Source organism: Bubalus bubalis, chromosome 15 (genome assembly GCF_019923935.1).
Source record: "Bubalus bubalis isolate 160015118507 breed Murrah chromosome 15, NDDB_SH_1, whole genome shotgun sequence".
In the NCBI taxonomy this organism is placed as follows: Eukaryota; Metazoa; Chordata; class Mammalia; order Artiodactyla; family Bovidae; genus Bubalus; species Bubalus bubalis.
This window is the reverse complement of record NC_059171.1, coordinates 11,921,417-11,941,538: the sequence shown is the minus strand read 5'-3', so window position 1 is coordinate 11,941,538 and position 20,122 is coordinate 11,921,417. Positions and strand designations below refer to the sequence as shown.

The following is a 20,122-nucleotide window of genomic DNA, read 5'->3' as shown; positions in this document are numbered from 1 at the left end:
TTGAAGGCTGACCTCTCAGTCAACACTACCAGCCAATCAAATCGGTCTTATTGTTTAAGGAGATAGACTGATTAAATCACCACAGGTGAGATAAAAATCTTTGGTTCTTTGACTCTTCTTGGCTGCTTGGTGTGGCTCTGCACTCCAGGTTTGAGGTTTCTAAAGGGCTGAATGTGATGACTAACCTCCTTACACCCGTGCATGCTAAGGCACTTCAGTCGTGTCCACCTCTTTGCAACATGGCCAGGCTCCTCTGTCCATGGGATTTTCCAGGCAAGAATACTGGAGTGGGTTGTCATTTCCTTCTCCAGGAACCTCCGTGCACTGTAGTTAAGTCTGACTGTTCAGTTTCGTTGACTCTGTGCTGAAGACAGAGAGTGAGCTAGTGACCTGGGTATAGCTTAGACAAGCAGAGAGGTGTGACTCTAAGACAGTCTTAAACCCCCCTCAGGGTATGAAGTTGAACCAACATGAAATACTGTTATTTTGGAACCAGGTGCCAGGTACTTCCAAATAGCTGCTAAAGTGCTTGGCAGGTCCTCAAAGGAATACTTCTCCCAACCTGTGTAAAAGGAGCTGAGGGAGGGGACAAGGGTTATATGGGGACCATTCAGCGAAGTTTTACTGGGGGAAATAAGCTGACTTTGGGGGTTCAATTGACTCACTTGAAAACTGACTTTTTGAGGTCTCTCCCAATGAACACAGGAAGCCTTCTCCTCTAGAGGGCTAAACCCGTGATGGGCCTATTTGTACCCTGGTACTTTAATTTTTTCGTTTGAATATTCTTTGCAACAGGGAACTAGTTCAAGTTTTAGAAATCATTGGTTTTTACCTATAAAACAAAACTGAAATTACTGGAATAAATTACTTCTCTGCATCTAGATTGAGATGTTAACTTCTGACAAATGAAGGAGAGAACTTCTTAAAGTTCACTTAGGCTTCTTTTAAAATTGATTGTACATCTCTAATGTAAAATGAAGTGGATGCAGAACATTTTTTATTCAATATTGTGTTGGCTCAGAAAGACAAACAAAATCCACAGGCCCTGACCTTAATTGAAAACACTGATGGACAAACAAGATAAAGTTAAAAAAAATTATTAGAACAATTTAAAACCAGACATGTATGTGTTTTAGGAACCTAAATATTGGCTACATTACTGAGCCTAAATTGTGTGGTCCTTAGAGTATATGCATTGAATAATCATTATTAATGGAACATGAAATGCATGAATTTCATCCTTCTTGATAATCATTTACTTTGAAGACTTAAAAGTTGAAAGCTATTTAGAAGACAATACTGTATACTGTTAGGATTCAATCCAAGTATAAATTTTGTTGTAAGAACCAGGCTGGCTGGATTTAGCAGGATTAAGCTTGGCTTTTAAAGTTTATTTCTGAAAGGAACAAAAAGTGACCTTCATACTGTAACAAAGTCTATTTATATACCATTTACCCAGCATGTCCAGGTCTCAGCTACAGTAAATAGTAGTTGTTTTATTAATGAAAAAGGTCAGAATTAAAGTATGTTCATGAACAGACTAAGGATAGCAGTTGTCTAGACCCTCTTGCTACACCCAAAGACAAAGCTAACGATAACCCATATTCAGGCATGTGTTTGACTAGTGAGCAGGAAATCTTTGTCTAGGAAGAATTAATTTTTTAAAAAAGCTGAGATATTCAAATGAGTTATATTATTCCAGTCCCAATTTAACAGTCAGCATTTAATCCACTTCTTTCTCATCCCTAATCCTAGCTATGGCTGATGGGAGTAATAAGCCAAGACCATCAAAAACTGGAGGGGACATATGTATACCTATGGCTGATCCATGCTGATGTATGGCAGAAACCAACACAATATTGTAATTATCCTTCAATTAAAGATAAATAAGAAAAAAAAAAGCAAACAGGAAAAACCAAGGTATAATTTATCTATTTTTTATAGGATAGTCATTGGTTCAATCAGTTAATGAACTGTTAACTCAATAAAGTTATCAATGGGAAAGATACAGAGAAGTCATTAGCTAAGGAATGCTCTCTAATCTCCAAATTTTTCACCAAGTTTCATTTTCATTGCTTGTTTAAAGGGCATTTTTTCTTTAAAGTCCTACCATTAAGGTATGAAACATAAAACTCGCTTGTAATCCATCATGTTTTTGATGTTAAATCTACACTTCAATCAAATAATATCTCTGGGAATTTGTAACCTAAGTTAGCTTTTAATGGGGAGAAGGGGCCGATGATGCCCATCAGCAGTGGATAAACTGTTCTATTCATACTATGGAATGCTACTTGTTAGTAAGGAGACTATGAATACACTCAACATAAGTGAATCTCAAAAAAAATGAACAAAAGTCACATATGAAAGAGTAAATATTACATGATTTATATGAATTTCTAGAACAAGTAACACTAATCTATTGTGACAGAAGTCAGAATAGTTCTATGGGGAAGGATTAACCAGAAGGGGGCATGAGGGAATTTTCTGTTGGAGTAATGGAAAAGTCCTGTATCTTTACTGGGGTTGTAGTTACCAAATCTCAAATTACACATTTAAAATCTGTGCATTTTATTGAATGTAAAGTATACCCCAGTTTTTTTTAAAAGTGCTATCTATCTAGAGGATCCTAAAGTTAAATATAACCTATCACCACACTGCTGCTGCTGCTGCTAAGTCGCTTCAGTCGTGTCCGACTCCGTGTGACCCCACAGACGGCAGCCCACCAGGCTCCCCCGTCCCTGGGATTCTCCAGGCAAGAACACTGGAGTGGGTTGCCATTTCCTTCTCCAATGCATGAAAGTGAAAAGTGAAAGTGAAGTCGCTCAGTTGCGTCCAACTCTTAGCGACCTCATGGACTGCAGCCTACCAGGCTCCTCTGTCCGTGGGATTTTCCAAACAAGAGTACTGGAGTGGGGTGCCATCGCCTTCTCCACCTATCACCATAGAAAGCATCTAATGAATCTATTAATTAAAAAACAACACAGGTCGTTCATTCAGAAAGCAGATACGAAGCTTTAATTCACTGTGGGCATTTCTGTTCACTATATAATATATAAACTTTTCATATTTCTTCAAACAGATAAATCTTTTGTAAGACTTTTTTTCCCTCCAAGTACTGTGTACCATAACACCATTACATTTAACTAGCTAAGGACATATAAATACCATGAGCCACTGACTATATACAGAAAATGACACGTTAGAAAGTATAAATTAAAAATGTTTAAGAAAAGCTAAATACAATGGAAGTTTACATGTATTCTTTAATTCTAGATATCACATCACAGTGACAACCAATTACAATAAAATCAAAACTTTTTAGGTGATAATACATTCAAATTTCTAACATCCAATTATTTTCATTTCCACACTGTTAATACTACAGGCTTAACACGACAGGCTTTTAGACTGCAGACCAAGTTTCTTGTGTAATAATAACAAAGTTTCTGGTGTAATAATAAGAATTACTATCTTGATCATGATCAAAAGAAACCAAATTTATATATACTGTACTATATAGAGATGAGACTTTACTAAGTATAATATGGAACTCTTTAGTAAAGGTGTTCAAGAGAAGTTCAAATAGTAGCCTGAAAATGAGTTTTAACTGCTACTGTATTCTACATACATTCCGTTAAAAAATGAAGTCTCTGTCAAAACATTTATAAATAAGTATATAGTATAATAGTTTTTCCCCCTCCAAAATACCACCTGGGAGAAAATTTCCAAGGTGACTCAAGGAGGGAAAAAAAAAAGGCCTCAGAAAACAAACATTATATGGTCTCGTAAGTGGCAATCTTCCAGAGTCTATTTTCAATTGGAATAAATTCTGCAGCCAATTCTACCTTGCTTCGGTGTTCACAGTCCAGAGTCCTTGAATATCTAGTTCAGTATTCTACCGAAATCTGCAAGGACTCCCAAACACCCCTCAACTAATTACACAAGGGAAAACTGATCATGTTCTGTATTAAAACTTATGTGAAAATTGTACATAGTCATAGCCATTCTTTTAACAGTGATGCTAGAATAAGTGATGAAATATATGCACAGCTGTACACGAATCACCATTAAACACAGGAACACAATGCCATTTGATGCATATCAAATAAGCTCCCCAAAAGCCAATCTGAATATATTTATTTTCATTTACTTTGATACAGCGTTGGAAGGGTCTGCATATAATTACGGAGACTGCTGCAAACAATATTTGATGCTATTAAGTGTTCCATTAAGCAGCAGGCATGCACAATAGTTACTTTAAAAAATTTCTTATGTATGTATCTTAACATTTCTATTTATAAGCTACAATATGTTTAAAGCATTCAGTAATCTTTAAACCAATTATTTAAACTGACCTACACCTAAGTGGGGAAAAACAACAACAAAAAACTTCATCTCAACACCTGAAGGTAATACTTAAACTTTATTCCCCCAAATTATGTAAATTTTTTTAATATGTCATCCTTAAAATTCCAAACATGACAAAAATTCTTACCACTACTAGATTAGAAGTATGATTTCTCAGCAGCAGTCTACCCACCACACACTTAAAGCATGCCACACTTCAGGGGTTTACATGATAAGAGTGACGTGCTGGCTGTAGATGACAATAATTGAACATCAGTCTCTTCTCTTCATTCTGGATCTTTTATTTCAAACTAAATAAAGCTTTTCATTAATATAAACTAAACTTTTTTTTCCCTTTATTTAACACCAATAGAGGAGATAAAACACCTTTATTGTCTTCAAGTGCCTGGCAAAATAGAAAATCTTTCAACTACATTAGGTAATCAGGTGAAGGGCTAGTGTTTGTTTTCTCATTTAAGAAGCATTCCAAGTCAAATGATCACACACAATGACAAATTCAGATTGCCTGGTTCTCGGTCCTTTATGGCTTAAAGTAGTGGATTTGAAAACTACCTTTGGTTAAAATAAAGTTCATGAATAATGCACAGGTTGTACATCCAGGAAATCATGCAATAAATATATGTTCTCATGTACACTGGAATCTTGGTGATGAAAGGGGTCTGCAGGTGTGAACAGTAATGTTTCTTCATTTTACTAAAAGAATACACCCAGCAAGTTCACTGCTTTGGGCCTATTCAAAACCCTGTTTGCCAGGTCATCCTGATTTTCTCAAGAGTGATAAGAGCAGCCAATGTCGTAAGCCATTTGCAGTTAAGGAACTGGTGGGCCTCAACTGCAGGTGCTGTGAGGTCCGAACTAAGCAGAATGAGACTCTCAGGATCCTGCCACTCTGCTACAAAGTCACTTTGGACTACCTGGCAGACTAGAGTATCAAATAGGGAAATGCTGAGAATGACCCACTGGAAATATTTACTATAGTATTATCTTTAAAAAAAAACCTATCTGCCCTTTAAATCTATTTGAGAATTGCCTTGGTAAGACCCACTCACTGTTCCTGGTTTTGATATGCCCCTACAACGTGAGAATTGAACTGAACTACAATGATTGTAATGTCATCTCTGTACATCCGAGCAAGCTCTTCAGGAAGACTAAGCATTTTGGAGAGGCGCTCATGATCAACAGCCCCAAACTCATTGTTGCCCACAGCGTGGCGAATAAGGTGGGTTGCTGCATTCTGGTCCTCAAACACTGATGACATCTTAGCTCTCCGTTCTGTTAAAAGGCCATGCATCTGCCCCAGAGTCACCTTATAGCCACCAACGGCTATTGGCTGCTGGTGGTGCATGCCTGTTAGGTACTCACCCACAATCCTAACCACATCCTGCCTGTGCATTGTCTCCCACAGCCCATCAGTCGCCAGTACCAGAAATTTATCCTGTGGCCTTAATCGGTGGTAAGTTACTTCTGGTTCAGCAGTGAGATAAGGAGGTGTGTAATAATTAGGAGGGATGAACTTGGTGTATTCATTGTCATTCAACTGGTCTGGGCCAGATTCTATCACTCTCTTCTGAAGGTCAATGCTCCATTTGAACTTGACGTCTCCAAAAGCCCGAAAAGGCATCAGCAAGCCAAGCAGCCGATCCTGTTTCACCACACTCTTGGCCTCGTTCTTTGGGTGCTCCAGTTTCAGCCGTTCCACTTCTCTCTCATTCTGAGCGTTGTGGTCATTAGACAGGGTGACGGCCGACCAAGAGCCGTCCTCTTCCTGCACCCCCAGCATGGCTCTGCTATCGCCAGTGTTGGCCACATGAAGGTCAACGCCATCCACATGGGCCACGCAAGCTGTGGCCCCAGAAAATGCCACTCGAAGCACTAGGTAGTTGAGGAAAGAATTGGGATCACCAACTTGAGCCTCCAAGGAGATGTCATTATCAAGCCTCTTAAAAGCATTAATCAAAGCCTCCTTAACATCAATATCAGTCGACTCCCCAGTGTTGAGGTCAATAAGCTCTTGCCAGTAAGTCCTCAAGCTGTTGAAATATAACTTGGACGCCTCCTTACTGAAGTAATCGTTGGGGTGCTTGTGCCACTGGAGAATGGGCAGCAGGGCTCGACCGCTCTCCACGGCATTTTCGATTTCCAGCAAAGTCTCGTGGGGTAACAAAGAGACAGCAATATAGTAAAAGAGTCTTTCACTAACTGCCTGGGAGCAAGCACAGCCTGCGTGGCCATCGAAAACCCCCAAAAGCATCCCTCTGGTCTGCAAGCAGGTTGCTGCACTCCTCCGGTCCTCAATGGGTGCATTTGCCGGCAGCTGATTGCTGTCAAATCCAAGGACAGAACTTACATTTTTGCCATCAAATTCTGGCACTTTGAAACTGTACTCATTAGCTTTCAGGATGCTATTAACTTGGGGAGGTGTGAGGTAAAACTTCTGCGGTGTGGAAGCGTATCTCCTTCCTTGGGTGTACTGCCACCAGCTCTCCTTTGGCCTGTAAAAGGTAGCGTACGCCGGATGGGGTGTGTATCTCGGGTGACTCTGCGGAATATAAGGGGGTGAGCAGCAGAGATGTTTGTGGTGGCAGTAACATGCAGTGCCATAGATTCTGCTCAGTTCACAGTTACGAATCAGAGGGAAAAACAGTTGAGTTGGTGCTGGCATGGCATCAGAGAACAGTGGCAGGCTGGAACTTCTGACCGGGATTCCTAGACAGCAATTTCACAGGTACGCACAAAGAAAAAAGTTACATTCAGATTACTTAATCTATTTTTGCTTTCATAACAGATATTTAGCAGGTGAATTTACAAGTGCCCTGTGCCTCCTAAGGTACTATATTTTACACATATACCATGTACTATCTCTACAGGATATACTCTGCTAAGTGCACTCGATTACTTAATGGAGCCAGGGGCAAACTGTCTTCTAGCTTTACTTTTCTCTTTGTAGTTCTTTATGCAGCACAAACTGGGCAGAATGTACAATAGATCTGGCTGGGAAGAGCGGAGATGAAGGTTATATAACATTATGCAGTGGCAGTCTACCTGGCCAATCACCCTTCTTTTTATCCTTAAAAAAGGCCATGGGTCTCCCATATTGCACAGGGACTTTTCCCATTTATGAAGATCCTGTTTCTAGAGCCATGGTCAATGGTTAGCATTTGATACATCTGGATAGCACCATAAATGTGTTTGGATGCAGCCTCGACCTGTGTGTATTCATGAATTATTTGTACAATATATACATGTTACTATAATTAACACGTACAAGAAAAATCTTACATAATGGATAAAAATAGAAGTTCCAAAATGCCCTCCTTGCATCCAGGAGATGGTCTTGCAAACAATGCTTCTCCAGACCACTGTGCCGATTTGGCAAGTTTAGGGACACAGGTCTGCCACCAAGTCACCAAATAATCCTGGAAAAGCGGGCAGGTTTCATTTATTCATTAATTTTACTGTATTTTTTGTGATTAAAAAAAACCAAGTATTTTAGTAGCTCTAAAACTTTATTAGTAACATAAATGGTCTCAGTTCTGGAACTTAATTTACTTATTAGTATTTTCCTCTGCCTATCAGCCGTAAAAGAAAGCTACATAAATATGGTCTTCATCTTTTATGGACCCCAAGTAGAATTCACCCGTAGAAAAATATTCTCTTACATTTTAAAAAATGGTTATCTATTTGCCTTTGGAAATTAATAAACAGTGAAACAGTAGTCTAATGTTCTACGGTTTGGCTTAAAAAGGTAGAGCATTATACTCGTGAATAAATGAAAAATCGTATCACTTATATCTGGAAGTGGAACACTGAAAATATTTTGATGAGCATTTATCTAGAAAATGTACTAAACATGTATCAATAAGCCCGGTAATCTATACAAGAAAAGAATCCCTCTTGTAACACATATTTCCCCTGAATTCTTGAGGTATTGCCTCAAAGTATTCAACTGGCCTATAAACAAATAGGCTTTAGAAATATCTTAAATAGGGAAACAAATGCAATAAACAAAAAGGAATAAGGAATAGAAAATCACTTGAGCCTTAATATCAACTATTTCTTCCTAAGGTTGAACACGTTAAGAAAATTTTTTACAAGTATCAGAGTATTAGCTATATATTACATTATTTTCACATACCCTCTTTAGAAAAACAGTTAGAAAAATGATAAGTGGAATATAGGGAGCAAACACTGAGTTTGCTTCGGTAATAAGCACTGTGTAAGCCAGTCATATGGAACCCGTTTTGCATGTGATAGAATGTACCATTATTTTAACTGCACTATTTAAGAAGAAATTTGTTTACAAAATTGAAAACAAGATTAGGCAAGAGAAGGTAATGAATAGAATTTTGGAAATAAGAGCAATAACTAAATAACGTCTGAAAGGCAGTCATGAAAGACAGAAATTCCAGAAGAACAGGAATCTATCAAGAATAACCACTTAAATAACAGCACTTTAAACTGAATACCTGAAAGTCATCCAAAGGTTAAGTGTACATGACTAAGCCAGGAGATGTGCTACAACGCTGGGCCACATGACATTGGCTTTCAGATACGAACGGTATCTCTTGCTAGGTTTGTATGCAGAAAGCACATGGACTCATTTCATGCTTTGTATGAAGATTATTTCTATTATTAAAAATGGAAACATACTAATTTTCATGAAAATAAATTTTCTCTGTAAGTTTATATATGTCTGCATTTAAGCTTACTTTACTATGTAAGAATTTTAGAGGAAAAAAAATACCTGTGTTTCTGTATGGAATGCAGGTTGAATCCAAGTACTGTTTGTGTTTGGAGGCGGGGTTTGAGAGACAGATGTGTAACAGAATTGGGCTATTTGACATCTGATCAAGAAATAACAAGACCGGGAAACCCACACTTTCCTTAAATTCTTTTGTTTTGACAATCCTCCTGCTTTTCTAATTGACTGCAAAATGAACTATTTTGGCAAAAGAACTGATTCACGCAGCAGATGCTTTGAATACATAAATTCAAACACCAGGCACTCAAGTAACATACATTTTTCCTTCAGGCATAAATTCTCAAGATTAAAAACAAAAAAGCAGAGAGTCAATTTTATTAATTCGATCTTTCAATTACTCAGGGGTTTAGCATATGGACTGAGATTCCCAACATGCCTCTCAAAGTCAAATTCCTAGGGAAGTTACCTACTCTGTGATTAAAGAGCATTCGTTCACCACCAGTACAAGTGACATACTCTCTCTATCAGACCAGTTACTCCTGGAAGTTAATGTACTTTCGAATGCTTTCATAAACCATAAGTGAACATTCGAAACACTCTTGAGTATCCTTCTGAATATCCTGTGATTCAACAACAAAAGTCCATGAAATCAAAACTCTTGTTGACAACTTGCTAAATTAACGAAGTTAAAGGGCTCTGATGCAGCAGTAAGTATAGCAGCAAGGTACAGTTGTGGTAAACTGAAGCACCGTCAAATCTTCAAGTTATTTCTGGCCACTATTTCACTTAAAAATTCCGATCCCATGATCCCGACTTGGCCACCTTAGGTACAACATCTTAGTCTTAGGCAGATTTTGCCAGTGACTAATAAGGAAAAATAAGCTGTAAGGAGAAACAGGAAAGAGATCCATCCATTCTTACTGATGTACTCTGCAGGGCTTGTGCCAGGAAATGATTCCACTTTATCAATAAACTCTCAGAACAAACTAATTAAGAGAATGCAATTACTGCCCCGACTCCAGAGCTCTTTAGCTTTGCAAAGCTTTTGGTGTAAATGGAAAAAAAAAAAAAAAATGCTTTACTAATCATTAAATGTGTCAGAACCCCAGTTTATGTAATCCGATTGCATTAAACACCCCGCATAAAGACTCTCTGCGATTTTTCAGCATTTTGGGGCAACGTTTAGCCATTTCACAGCTCCTGTTATCTCTACATGAATGAAGAAACCTGCTGCCTTTGGAATACTCCGAAGCCCCAAGTCAACACTTGTTTGATCAGTTTCCTTTGTACCCTACCTGAAAATGGCACTCACTTAAGGAATCAACTGCTATCCTGGGGCAGGATCCCTTTGTCCACCTCACCTCTTCATTCCACACAAACCCACCTAACACCATCCACACGCAAAATCAGTCATCATCCTCCCTGGGTACCCAACGCTAGGTAGTTAAGGGAATACCTACCAATTCGTCTGGGCCCGGGACACACACACATTCTCCTGTCATCACAACACGGAGCCGACAACATCCACAACCCGCGCGGAGAGCAGCAGCGACAGCGGCACCGGCCCATTGAAAAGCAAGGCAGAGATGCTCGTTAGAGGAGGCGTCGGCAGGGGAGGCGCGAGCGGAGGAGGGGCGAGGTCTCGCTGCAGCCGGGTGAATGGGGCTAGGAGGTGGGGTGGGGTGGGGTGGGGTGAGGTGAGGTGGGGTGGGGGAAAGAGGACAGAGGCGCAAGACCGGGGGTGGGAAGGAGGGCGGAAACCTAACCAACAAACCCACCCCTCGGGAGCCGCGGAGCTACAGCTGGAGGCGGCGGGGGCCCAGACGCCGGCGGAGGCGCGCCCCGGGACCGGCCCGTCCATCCAGCCCAGGCACGGAGCCCACGGGAGCGTAGCATCCTCCGCCCGCCCACGCTGCGCCGGCCGCCGACCCGAAAACCGAGGGTCGGCCCGCGGGGTCACCCTGGGCCCAGGGTGTGCGTGTGAGGGGGGAATCCTCAGGCAGTCCGCCTCCGCGCCACCTGAGCCGCACCTGCCTCGGACCCACCCTCGCGCCGGCCCTCACGGCGCCCCGGGCGCGGCCAGCGGGCGAGGCGGGCCCGCCCCCCCGGCCCTGGAGCCCCGCGGGCAGTCCCCCGGCGCCGTCACGCTCGCCGCGGCCCCAACGCCCCTCGAGCGCGCACCTGGCGCCCCCAGGCTCGTCTCCTCACGCGTGCCGGCCGCCCGCCTCACAACTTAGGGCGGGCGGAGGAGGATTCCGGACAGGGCGGTTCGGCGCTGGGGTGAGGGAATACGAACCGGACAAGGCAGGGGGAGGAGCCGCCTCTTCTCAAGAGGAGGAGGCGGCGGCGGCGGCGGCGGCGGCGGCGGCGGCAGCGGCGGCGGCACCTCCCGGCGGTCCTTCCTCACAAGCGGCCGCGACTCCTAGGAGCGCGGCCCCGGGCCCCAGGCCGGCCCACTCCGCCCCGCCCCCTCCCGTCCCCCTACGCCGCGCCGGGCCCCCGCCCTGCCCCGCCCGCGCTTTCGGGTCCGAGCGCTTCCCGCCTTCCCATTGGGTGCGCATGGCGAGGGGGCGGGGCGCAGCAGAGCGGGCCGCAGCTCGGCGCGTGGGGGCGGAAGAGCCGCGCGCTGCCCGCCCGCTTTGTGACGTCACGAGGGTCAGACACGCCCGTCCACTCCGCGCGAGCTGCCCATTGGCTCCGCGGTCCCGCCTCACGTGACCGCGTCCGCGCCCGCGCCCCCTATAGCCGGGTGGAGGGAGGGCTGCGCGTGCCCGCGGGCTTGACGGAAGGGCCGGGAGGGAGGAAGCGCCGGGGTCGGCACGAGCGTCCCCGAGCGGGCGGGGCCCGTGAACGGCCGCTTCCCGCAGGCAGGCTTCCACGACGCCCCGGCACCTCGGCGAGCCTCCTTCCCTCCTTACGGGTGGGCTGGAGCTTCGTAGATTTGGGCTGCGAGGGGAGGCTCCCTGCCCAACGGGAAACTAAATTCCCAGAGACGGCCCTACCTGGAATAACAAGGCATGAGAGGACCCCGGGGTATCTGAGGCCTGGTGCATGGGATTCTTTTCGGAGCGTTGACTTTGGAGCATGTTTTCTGTCGTTTTCTGGACATGTCTCAGGGCCCAGCAAGAGAAAGGCGGCCTGAACAGCAGCCAGAGGAAGTTGTGATGAAGGAATTATTGACTCTGTCGAGTAGGTGTGTGTGCTCACTTTTTCTGAAAGAAAGTGAAGTCGCTCAGTCGTGTCCGACTCTGCGACCCCATGGACTTTAGCCTGCCAGGCTCCTCCATCCATGGAATTTTCCAGGCAAGAGTACTGGAGTGGGCTGCCATTTCCTTCTCCAGGAGATCTTCCCGACCCAGGGATTGAACCCGTGTCTCCCGCATTGTAGGCACACCACGTTTTCTGAAGGGCTTTGAAATCAGTCTTTATTTGCCCTGAATAAGAAAAGGGTAGAACGCACAATGCGAAAATGGGAAGATCCCTGAACTTTCTGTGTCAGGACCTTCATCCAAGTCACTTCTGCTCCGTGAGCCTCAGTTTCCACTTCTGTTAAGCTGGATTGGGGTGGCGTTGGCAGTCTTGGTTAAAGGGTAGACATGGCAGGGGCTGCTTCACTTGCTTCTGTCCATAGGTAATCTCCTCTTTATGGGAACTGAGTCACTGATAGTGGCTTCTGAAAACTTCCTTGGAGATGGTATCAGGCAGATCATTGCACTTATTCTGCTGCTGCTGCTAAGTCGCTTCAGTCGTGTTCGACTCTGTGCGACCCCATAGACGGCAGCCCACCAGGCTCCCCCGTCTCTGGGATTTTCCAGGCAAGAATATTGGAGTGGGTTGCCATTTCCTTCTCCACCCTGTCTACTGTTAAAAACAGTTAACTGACTTATTAAGCATATCTGCTTACGAGCCGATAAAATTCCCAAAGTGATGTGCGCAGGTTATAAAAAGCTGTCATATTAACAGTATTGTGGAGTTTTGTTTTTTATTAATTTGCACTATCTGATTTTATGTATTAAAGGAGAAATTTTATAGACACAAAACAGTGCCAGGAATTGGTTCTTTATAGCTGCTAGATCTTTCCAACTGCCTCCTCTATTCTCTAAATAGAGGGCATTTTGGCCTAGCCCCAAGCTTCCCACGGAACTCTTGTGGCTATTTTTATGTGGCCCTCATCCATTTTACATGGGCCTATCTGCTTCACATCAACCCCTCTTTTTTACTTCTCAAATGAGCTTCCCATAAGTTGATATTTTTTTCATGGTCTTTCATTCTGTTGAGTATCTGATTTAAGTATCTGTTTTCTATAGTCTCATAGAAGCTGTATGGGGTGGTATAGCAAAGTGAGGAAGAACACAGCTGGAACTAGACTACCTGAGTTCCAGTCCCAGCTTTGCATCTTGCTACGTGGTCTTGGGCAACTTTTTCCTGGCTCGGTTCTTTCATATATAAGATAGGAATAAAAATAGTAATATTTTAAAACTTTTTACCCTCACAGGTTTGTATTAAGTGAGTTAATATATATATATATCATGCTAAGTAAGTACAAGTAAGTAGTAAGAGCTATGTAAGTATCAGTTATTATTAATATTATAGACAAGTCCAGGTCAGTGTGTTTGTTTTATTAAGGACTCCTAGAGAGTAGGAGGGAGAAGGCAATGGCACCCCACTCCAGTACTCTTGCCTGGAAAATCCCATGGATGGAGGAGCCTGGTAGGCAGCAGTCCCTGGGGTCCCACAGAGTCGGACACGACTGAGTGACTTCACTTTCACTTTTCACTTTCATGTATTGGAGAAGGAAATGGCAACCCACTCCAGTGTTCTTGCCTGGAGAATCCCAGGGACAGGGAAGCCTGGTGGGCTGCTGTCTGTGGGGTCGCACAGAATTGGACACGACTGAAGTGACTTAGCAGCAGCAGCAGAGAGTAGGAGATAAATACACTCAAGTAGAATATATTATACAGCTAGATACTAAGCGGTTATTAATAGAGTGGCTGCTGCTGCTGCTGCTTAGTCGCTTCAGTCGTGTCCGACTCTGTGCGACCCCATAGACGGCAGCCCATCAGGCTCCCCCGTCCCTGGGAGTCTTACAAACTTAGGATATCAGGTTAAGGTGATTTATTTACATGAGGAATGTCACTACCTCTTAGCTCCTGCTTTACAGACATGGAGACCAGGTAGTTGAATATAAGTGGATTTTTATTTTGAGAGTTTCTGCCTGAGGACTCAGAAATGAAGTTTATACTAGGTTAGTTTGCTGTCTACAAAACTTTTTCTATTGTGAAAATAGAGTCATGAGACTCCAGGACCATAGCAATGACCTCTTTAGATCACCTTGGTAGCATATACCTTATTCAACACCAGTATTGCCATTAGTCAGAGCCCTTTAAAAATTACCTTTTCAAATTGTTTTTGGATCTGCACAGGAAACTCCAACTTATTTTACTATAGTTAGCACCTTGGTTTTTATACCAAAATAGTATTGATTCTCTCATGCTAATATTCTTAGTTTTGAACAACCTATTTCTGAAAATAACACCTACTCTCAAAAAATCGACATTTGCCACCACTAAATATAGTCAAAAGAATTTGTCCTGAGAATTGAAGGCATTGCCAAGGTATTTCTGGAATCAAAATAAAGGATCCCCCAAAGTAATGCCTATGAAATAAATTCATTCAGAGGTGTAAGTTTTGTTCTCTAGCTGCAGTTATATGCTTCTGTGACGTGTATGTTGTAAATAAAGTTATAGTCCTGCACAGGAACCAAGTGCTTGTACCACTGGGGGAGGTTCTTAAGTATCTCAGCCTTGTTCCCCTCTGGTCTGGCTTTCTTCCTGTCTCTAGATGGAGCTCCTTTTGGTCACCAGGTGAATAGGCTTGCTTCAGAAGTGCTCTTTTTATCACATGGCCATCTGGCCAAGGCCAGAGCAGGTCTGTGGGTTTGCTGCTCTCACAGACTGTTTTAGCCACCAGAACACCTGTTGACACTTTAACATTGGAAGGTGTGGAAAAATAGCACCAAATAACCCAGAATTTTTGTTAAGGGCAGGCAAGGAGAGAGGAGGAGGGGGCTTCCCAAATACTCCAGTACAAAGAAAGCACTGTGCAAAAATACCTATTTTTGTTAACACAATGCTTTTTGTAACACCAAAAATGAAAGTCAGTACCTGAATTAGACCCTTAACACATAGTCATTTTCTTGCCCTAGAATAAACCTGGAAATGAGCAAGTGCTTAGCCAGATTGGCCTGGTATTCTTATGGGTAGATGATATAAACCTTTGGGTTATTGGAGGTTAGCTGTGACAACATGGAGATGGTCCAGCAGAATCTCAGTGGTGCCAGACAGGAAGCTTAAAATAGACTTGCAAGTGGGTCTGCGATGCTGTTCGCCTGATGGCTAGTGAGTTAACCGTGGCCTTTGCCAAAATCAACGATTAGAGGAAAGAGAGGCTGCTAGACAATCTTTAGCTCCTTCTTCCCTCCAGGTCTTAGATAAGAAATCAGCGAGTATTTACTATTAAGCATTAGGTACTTGTTTTATTCATCCTGGCACTGAGAATTGCTTTGAAATTAAATTATTTGGAGTTGTGCGCTGAAATCAACAAATCATCTGTAAGAAAGAAGCAGATCACGTACTGTGGCTCATTTCTTGTGGGTCAGAGGTTATAGGTGTGTTCAGACTTATTTAATATTTTAAAAGTAGTCCATCCTCATCAGAATTCATGAAGCAGTAGTAGTTTGAGGGAAATATATGTATCATTGTTCTCTTGCCAAATTAGAAGCAAAAATCTCCTGCATTGACCTAACATGACAACGAATATGGAAAGTAGGTATCTGGGGTTGCTTTCCTTGAGAAATCCCTGCTAATGGGGTTGTCTTTGAATATTAAGGATGATGTGCATGGGGGAAGGGGTTTTATTGTCTAGCCATCAGACAACTAGGCAGTGAAAAATTACACTTTTTTATTCAGTGTGTCTCTATAGATGATTCTCCAGAATACAGAAGGTAAAAGGTTTCAGAAAGGTTTCAGGGGAGCTGAGACCTTGGGGTGGATCTAGAGCACATTACAGTAGGTGCCAGGTCATGAGTGCCCCTGAAGCAGGCCATGCCAATCTGCAGACTTCAGCAAAAGCCCCCACACTATGAACTCAAAAATAGTAGCTGCTGATCTACACACTTCTTTAAAACTATAATTCTCTGCTTACCTGGACAGCATAACTATAAGAGTATAAGCTTCCCAAGGACAGGCATGGATCATGTCACTGTTATACATCCATATATACCTGCAGCTTGGCATAATAGTGAGAACTGAGGGGTAGTGGATGCTTACTTTATACTGTTTTCTGTTCTAAGTGCATTGTCTGGCTGTATCCTCATAACAGTCATAAAAGGTAGGTTTTACCATTATATCCATTTCACAGAAGAGGAATCTCACTGAGGGTGATTTGCACTGCTTACATAAATAGGAAGTAGCACAGTATCCGTCTTACATTCTGAGGCGCTATGCTTTAGTGACCGCTGCACAGAATAGATGCTCAGTAATGAACTCGTGTCAAAGTACAGAAAGTTTTCACATTTTCATTATGGACCCGAAGGTAAAATATATCCTTATAATTGCAGAATTTCCACCCATGTTTCTGTATCTGTAACCAGCAATAAGTTTTGCACAGATAAGTGTGTCTCCACTGAATAGCCATTCTTGTCAAAGCACTGTAGGGTTTGGTTATGGTTTTTCAGGAAAAACAGTTGTAGCTAGCTGAGCAGCCACAACTGGTCCCCCGCTGACACCTCAAGATACTAGCAGGAGCATTAGACTCTGATTGACAAAGTGAAACACAAAGCAACCACATTTTCTCATTCTTGTGGTCAAGGGAATTTCCCAGCCACACAGGCACAGAGTAGGTCCTTGGGGTTCAAGGGAGGGAGAGGGAACTAGCCCATAATATGTCCCACCAACTTCCCAGAAACTTTCACACTGGAATCTATCTTGACTGAGAGATGAGTGCACATCCACCAGAGAGGGCCCTGAGTCAGGCCAAATATGGAGACAAGCAAGATGACTGGTCAGAGACAATCTGGAACACTGTCCATACATAAACCATGTAAACAATCCTCATTCCACACTTCACTGAAGCTCCACCTGTGTGTTCTTCCACACTACTTTGCTTCTAATAAATGATTTCACTGCTTCACAATCTGTCTCTGTGCTGAATTATTTCTTCAAAGAAGACAAGGACCGAGTTCCTGTTTCAAGTCACTGCACCCATTACCCCATGAGATCAGCTATTATAAAAGCATATTTTCCTTGGAAACTAGATGTAAATATTTGTAGGTGAATACCTCATGTATACCTATAGAAGGCTGAATGCCAAAGAGTTGATGCTTTTGTGGTGCTGGAGAAGACTCTTCAGAGTCCTCCTTGGACTGCAAGGAGATCAAACCAGTCAATCCTAAAGGAAATCAGTCCTGAATATTCACTGGAAGAACTGAAGCTAAAGCTGAAGCTCCAATACTTTGGCCACCTGATGTGAAGAGCCGACTCACTGGAAAAGACCCTGATGCTGGGAAGATTGAGGGCAGGAGGAGAAGAGGGCAGCAAAGAACGAGATGGTTGGATGGCATCACCGACTCACTGGACATGAACTTGGGCAAACGGAAATAGTGAGGGACAGGGAAGCCTGGCATTCTGCAGTCCATGGGGTCACAAAGGGTTGGGCGTGACTTAGTAACTGAACAATATCACCACCTAATATATTCAGTTCACACCCTAGTAATAAGCTATAGTTGATATACAAAGTAAAAAATTTAATCTATTTAAAGCTATATGTTCAGTTTAAAATAAAGCACTTTTTAATCAGTATCCACATGAGAGGTGAAAGTTCAAGGAGAGAAAGAAGACAAGAAGAATGTTAGTTATCGAATTATGTGTCCAGTTTCTGCTAGGAATAATGGAGTCCAGAAGTCTAATCAGAATATACTACAGTACAGTATCTGGGTTGTGATTTTATCCCTTCTTAAGGCATTGAGATTTTATAAAATGAACATAAGTTGGAGCCAGAGACACCTGAGTTCAAATCCTAGCTCACTAGCTGGGTAATCTTTCCAAATATATCCAATAGCTTCAACACTTTAAAAATCTAAACAGTGTTGTAAGGATTCAGTTCAGTTCAGTTGCTCAGTTGTGTCCGACTCTTTGTGACCCCATGAATCGCAGCACGCCAGGCCTCCCTGTCCATCACCAATTCCCAGAGTCTACTCAAACTCATGTCCATTGAGTCAGTGATGCCATCCAGCCATCTCATCCTTTGTCATCCCCTTTTCCTCCTGCCCCCAATCCCTCCTAGCATCAGAGTCTTTTCCAATGAGTCAACTCTTCACATGAGGTGGCCAAAGTATTAGAGTTTCAGCCTCAGCATCAGTCCTTCCAATGAACACCCGGGACTGATCTCCTTTAGGACAGACTGGTTGGATCTCCTTGCAGTCCAAGGGACTCGCAAGAGTCTTCTCCAACACCACAGTTCAAAAGCATCAATTCTTCAGTGCTCAGCTTTCTTCACAGTCCAACTCTCACATCCATACATGACCACTGGAAAAACCATAGGGTAGCCTTGACTAGACGGACCTTTGTGGGCAAAGTAATGTCTCTGCTTTTCAATATGCTATCTAGGTTGGCGTCTTTTAATTTCATGGCCACAGTCACCATCTGCAATAATTTTGGAGCCCAAGAAAATAAAGTCAGCCACTGTTTCCACTGTTTCCCCATCTATTTGCCATGAAGTGATGGGACCAGATGCCATGATCTTAGTTTTCTGAATGTTGAGCTTTAAGCCAACTTTTTCACTCTCCTCTTTCACTTTCATCAAGAGGCTTTTGAGTTCCTCTTCACTTTCTGCCATAAGGGTGGTGTCATCTGCATATCTGAGGTTATTGATATTTCTCCCGGCAATCTTGATTCCAGCTTGTGTTTCTTCCAGTCCAGCATTTCTCATGATGTACTCTGCATATAAGTGAAAATAAGCCGGGTGACAATATACAGCCTTGATGTACTCCTTTTCCTATTTGGAACCAGTCTGTTGTTCCATATCCAGTTCTAACTGTTGCTTCCTGACTTGCATATAGGTTTCTCAAGAGGCAGGTTAGGTGGTCTGGTATTCCCATCTCTTTCAGAATTTTCCACAGTTTATTGTGATCCACACAGTCAAAGTCATAATGATAATCTAAAAGAAAATGCAAAATGATGGCTGGCAAATAGCACAAAGTGGTAGCACCGAAATGACTCCCCTATTGCTGCCGTAACAAGTTACCACAACTTCAATGGCTTAAAACGGCACACAGACCTTGCAGTTCTGGAGGTCAGAAGTCTAACGTGGGTCTCTGTTGGCTAAAATCAAGGCATGTCAGCAGAGCCACATTCCCTTCCGGAGGCTTTGGGGAGGATCTGTTTTCCTGTCTCACCCAGTGTTTAGAAGCTGCTACAGTTCCTTGACTCACAGCTCCTTTCTTCACCTTCAAAGGGAGACAGCAGCATCTTCAGGTCACTCTCACTGTGATTCTTCTGCCTTGTGATTACATCGGGCCCATCGGGTTATAATCCAGGATAATCTCTTTATCTTAAAGTTAGTTCATTAGCAACTGTACATCCATCTACAAGCTTCATCCCCCCTTGTCATGGAGCACACAGCATACAGTTCTGAGGGACTGTGGTGTGGACATCTTTTAGAAAGGGCTGTGGCTCTGCATTTCACAGTGCTTTTTGCTCTTAACGCTTGTTCATTCATTCATATACTTACTAAAGGAAAATACGAATGATATAGTAAAAGTATCTTTCAGTTCAGTTCAGTCACTCAGTCGTGTCCGACTCTTCTCGACCCCATGAATCGCAGCATGCCAGGCCTCCCTGTCCATCACCAACTCCTGGAGTTGACTCAAACTCACATCCATCAAGTCAGTGATGCCATCCAGCCATCTCATCCTCTGTCGTCCTCTTTTCCTCCTGCCCCCAATCCCTCCCAGCATCAGAGTCTTTTCCAATGAGTCAACTCTTCGCATGAGGT

At 43.1% G+C, this 20,122-nt stretch overlaps 1 protein-coding gene across 9 annotated transcripts; it reads right to left on the bottom strand.

Annotated features, from left to right (window-relative positions):
• Positions 1 to 2,988: 2,988 nt before the first annotated feature.
• Positions 2,989 to 11,510, bottom strand: PDP1 (pyruvate dehydrogenase phosphatase catalytic subunit 1). Of its 9 annotated transcripts, XM_025265034.2 has the most exons (4): positions 11,367 to 11,487; positions 10,531 to 10,565; positions 7,648 to 7,784; positions 2,989 to 7,074 (listed from the first exon to the last, which is right to left on the bottom strand). In XM_025265034.2, exon 4 carries the CDS (start codon positions 7,028 to 7,030, stop codon positions 5,414 to 5,416), a length of 1,617 nt encoding a protein of 538 aa, XP_025120819.1. In that variant the 5' UTR covers positions 7,031 to 7,074; positions 7,648 to 7,784; positions 10,531 to 10,565; positions 11,367 to 11,487; the 3' UTR covers positions 2,989 to 5,413. The 9 variants fall into 9 exon arrangements, with proteins under 9 accessions (XP_025120819.1, XP_025120817.1, XP_025120818.1 ...); XM_025265032.2 differs by lacking the exon at positions 7,648 to 7,784 and having other exon boundaries at positions 11,367 to 11,510; XM_025265033.2 differs by lacking the exons at positions 7,648 to 7,784; positions 11,367 to 11,487 and adding an exon at positions 11,252 to 11,361.
• Positions 11,511 to 20,122: the final 8,612 nt, after the last annotated feature.

Excerpts from the sequence above, each read along its gene's own strand:
- PDP1 (XM_006055172.3), bottom strand. The coding sequence starts at position 10,639 with ATGGGCCGGTGCCGCTGTCGCTGCTGCTCTCCGCGCGGGTTGTGGATG. Across the intron at positions 7,075-10,530 it reads TCCCGGGCCCAGACGAATTG|GAATCCCGGTCAGAAGTTCC; the intron begins GTAGGTATTCCC and ends ATTGCTGTCTAG.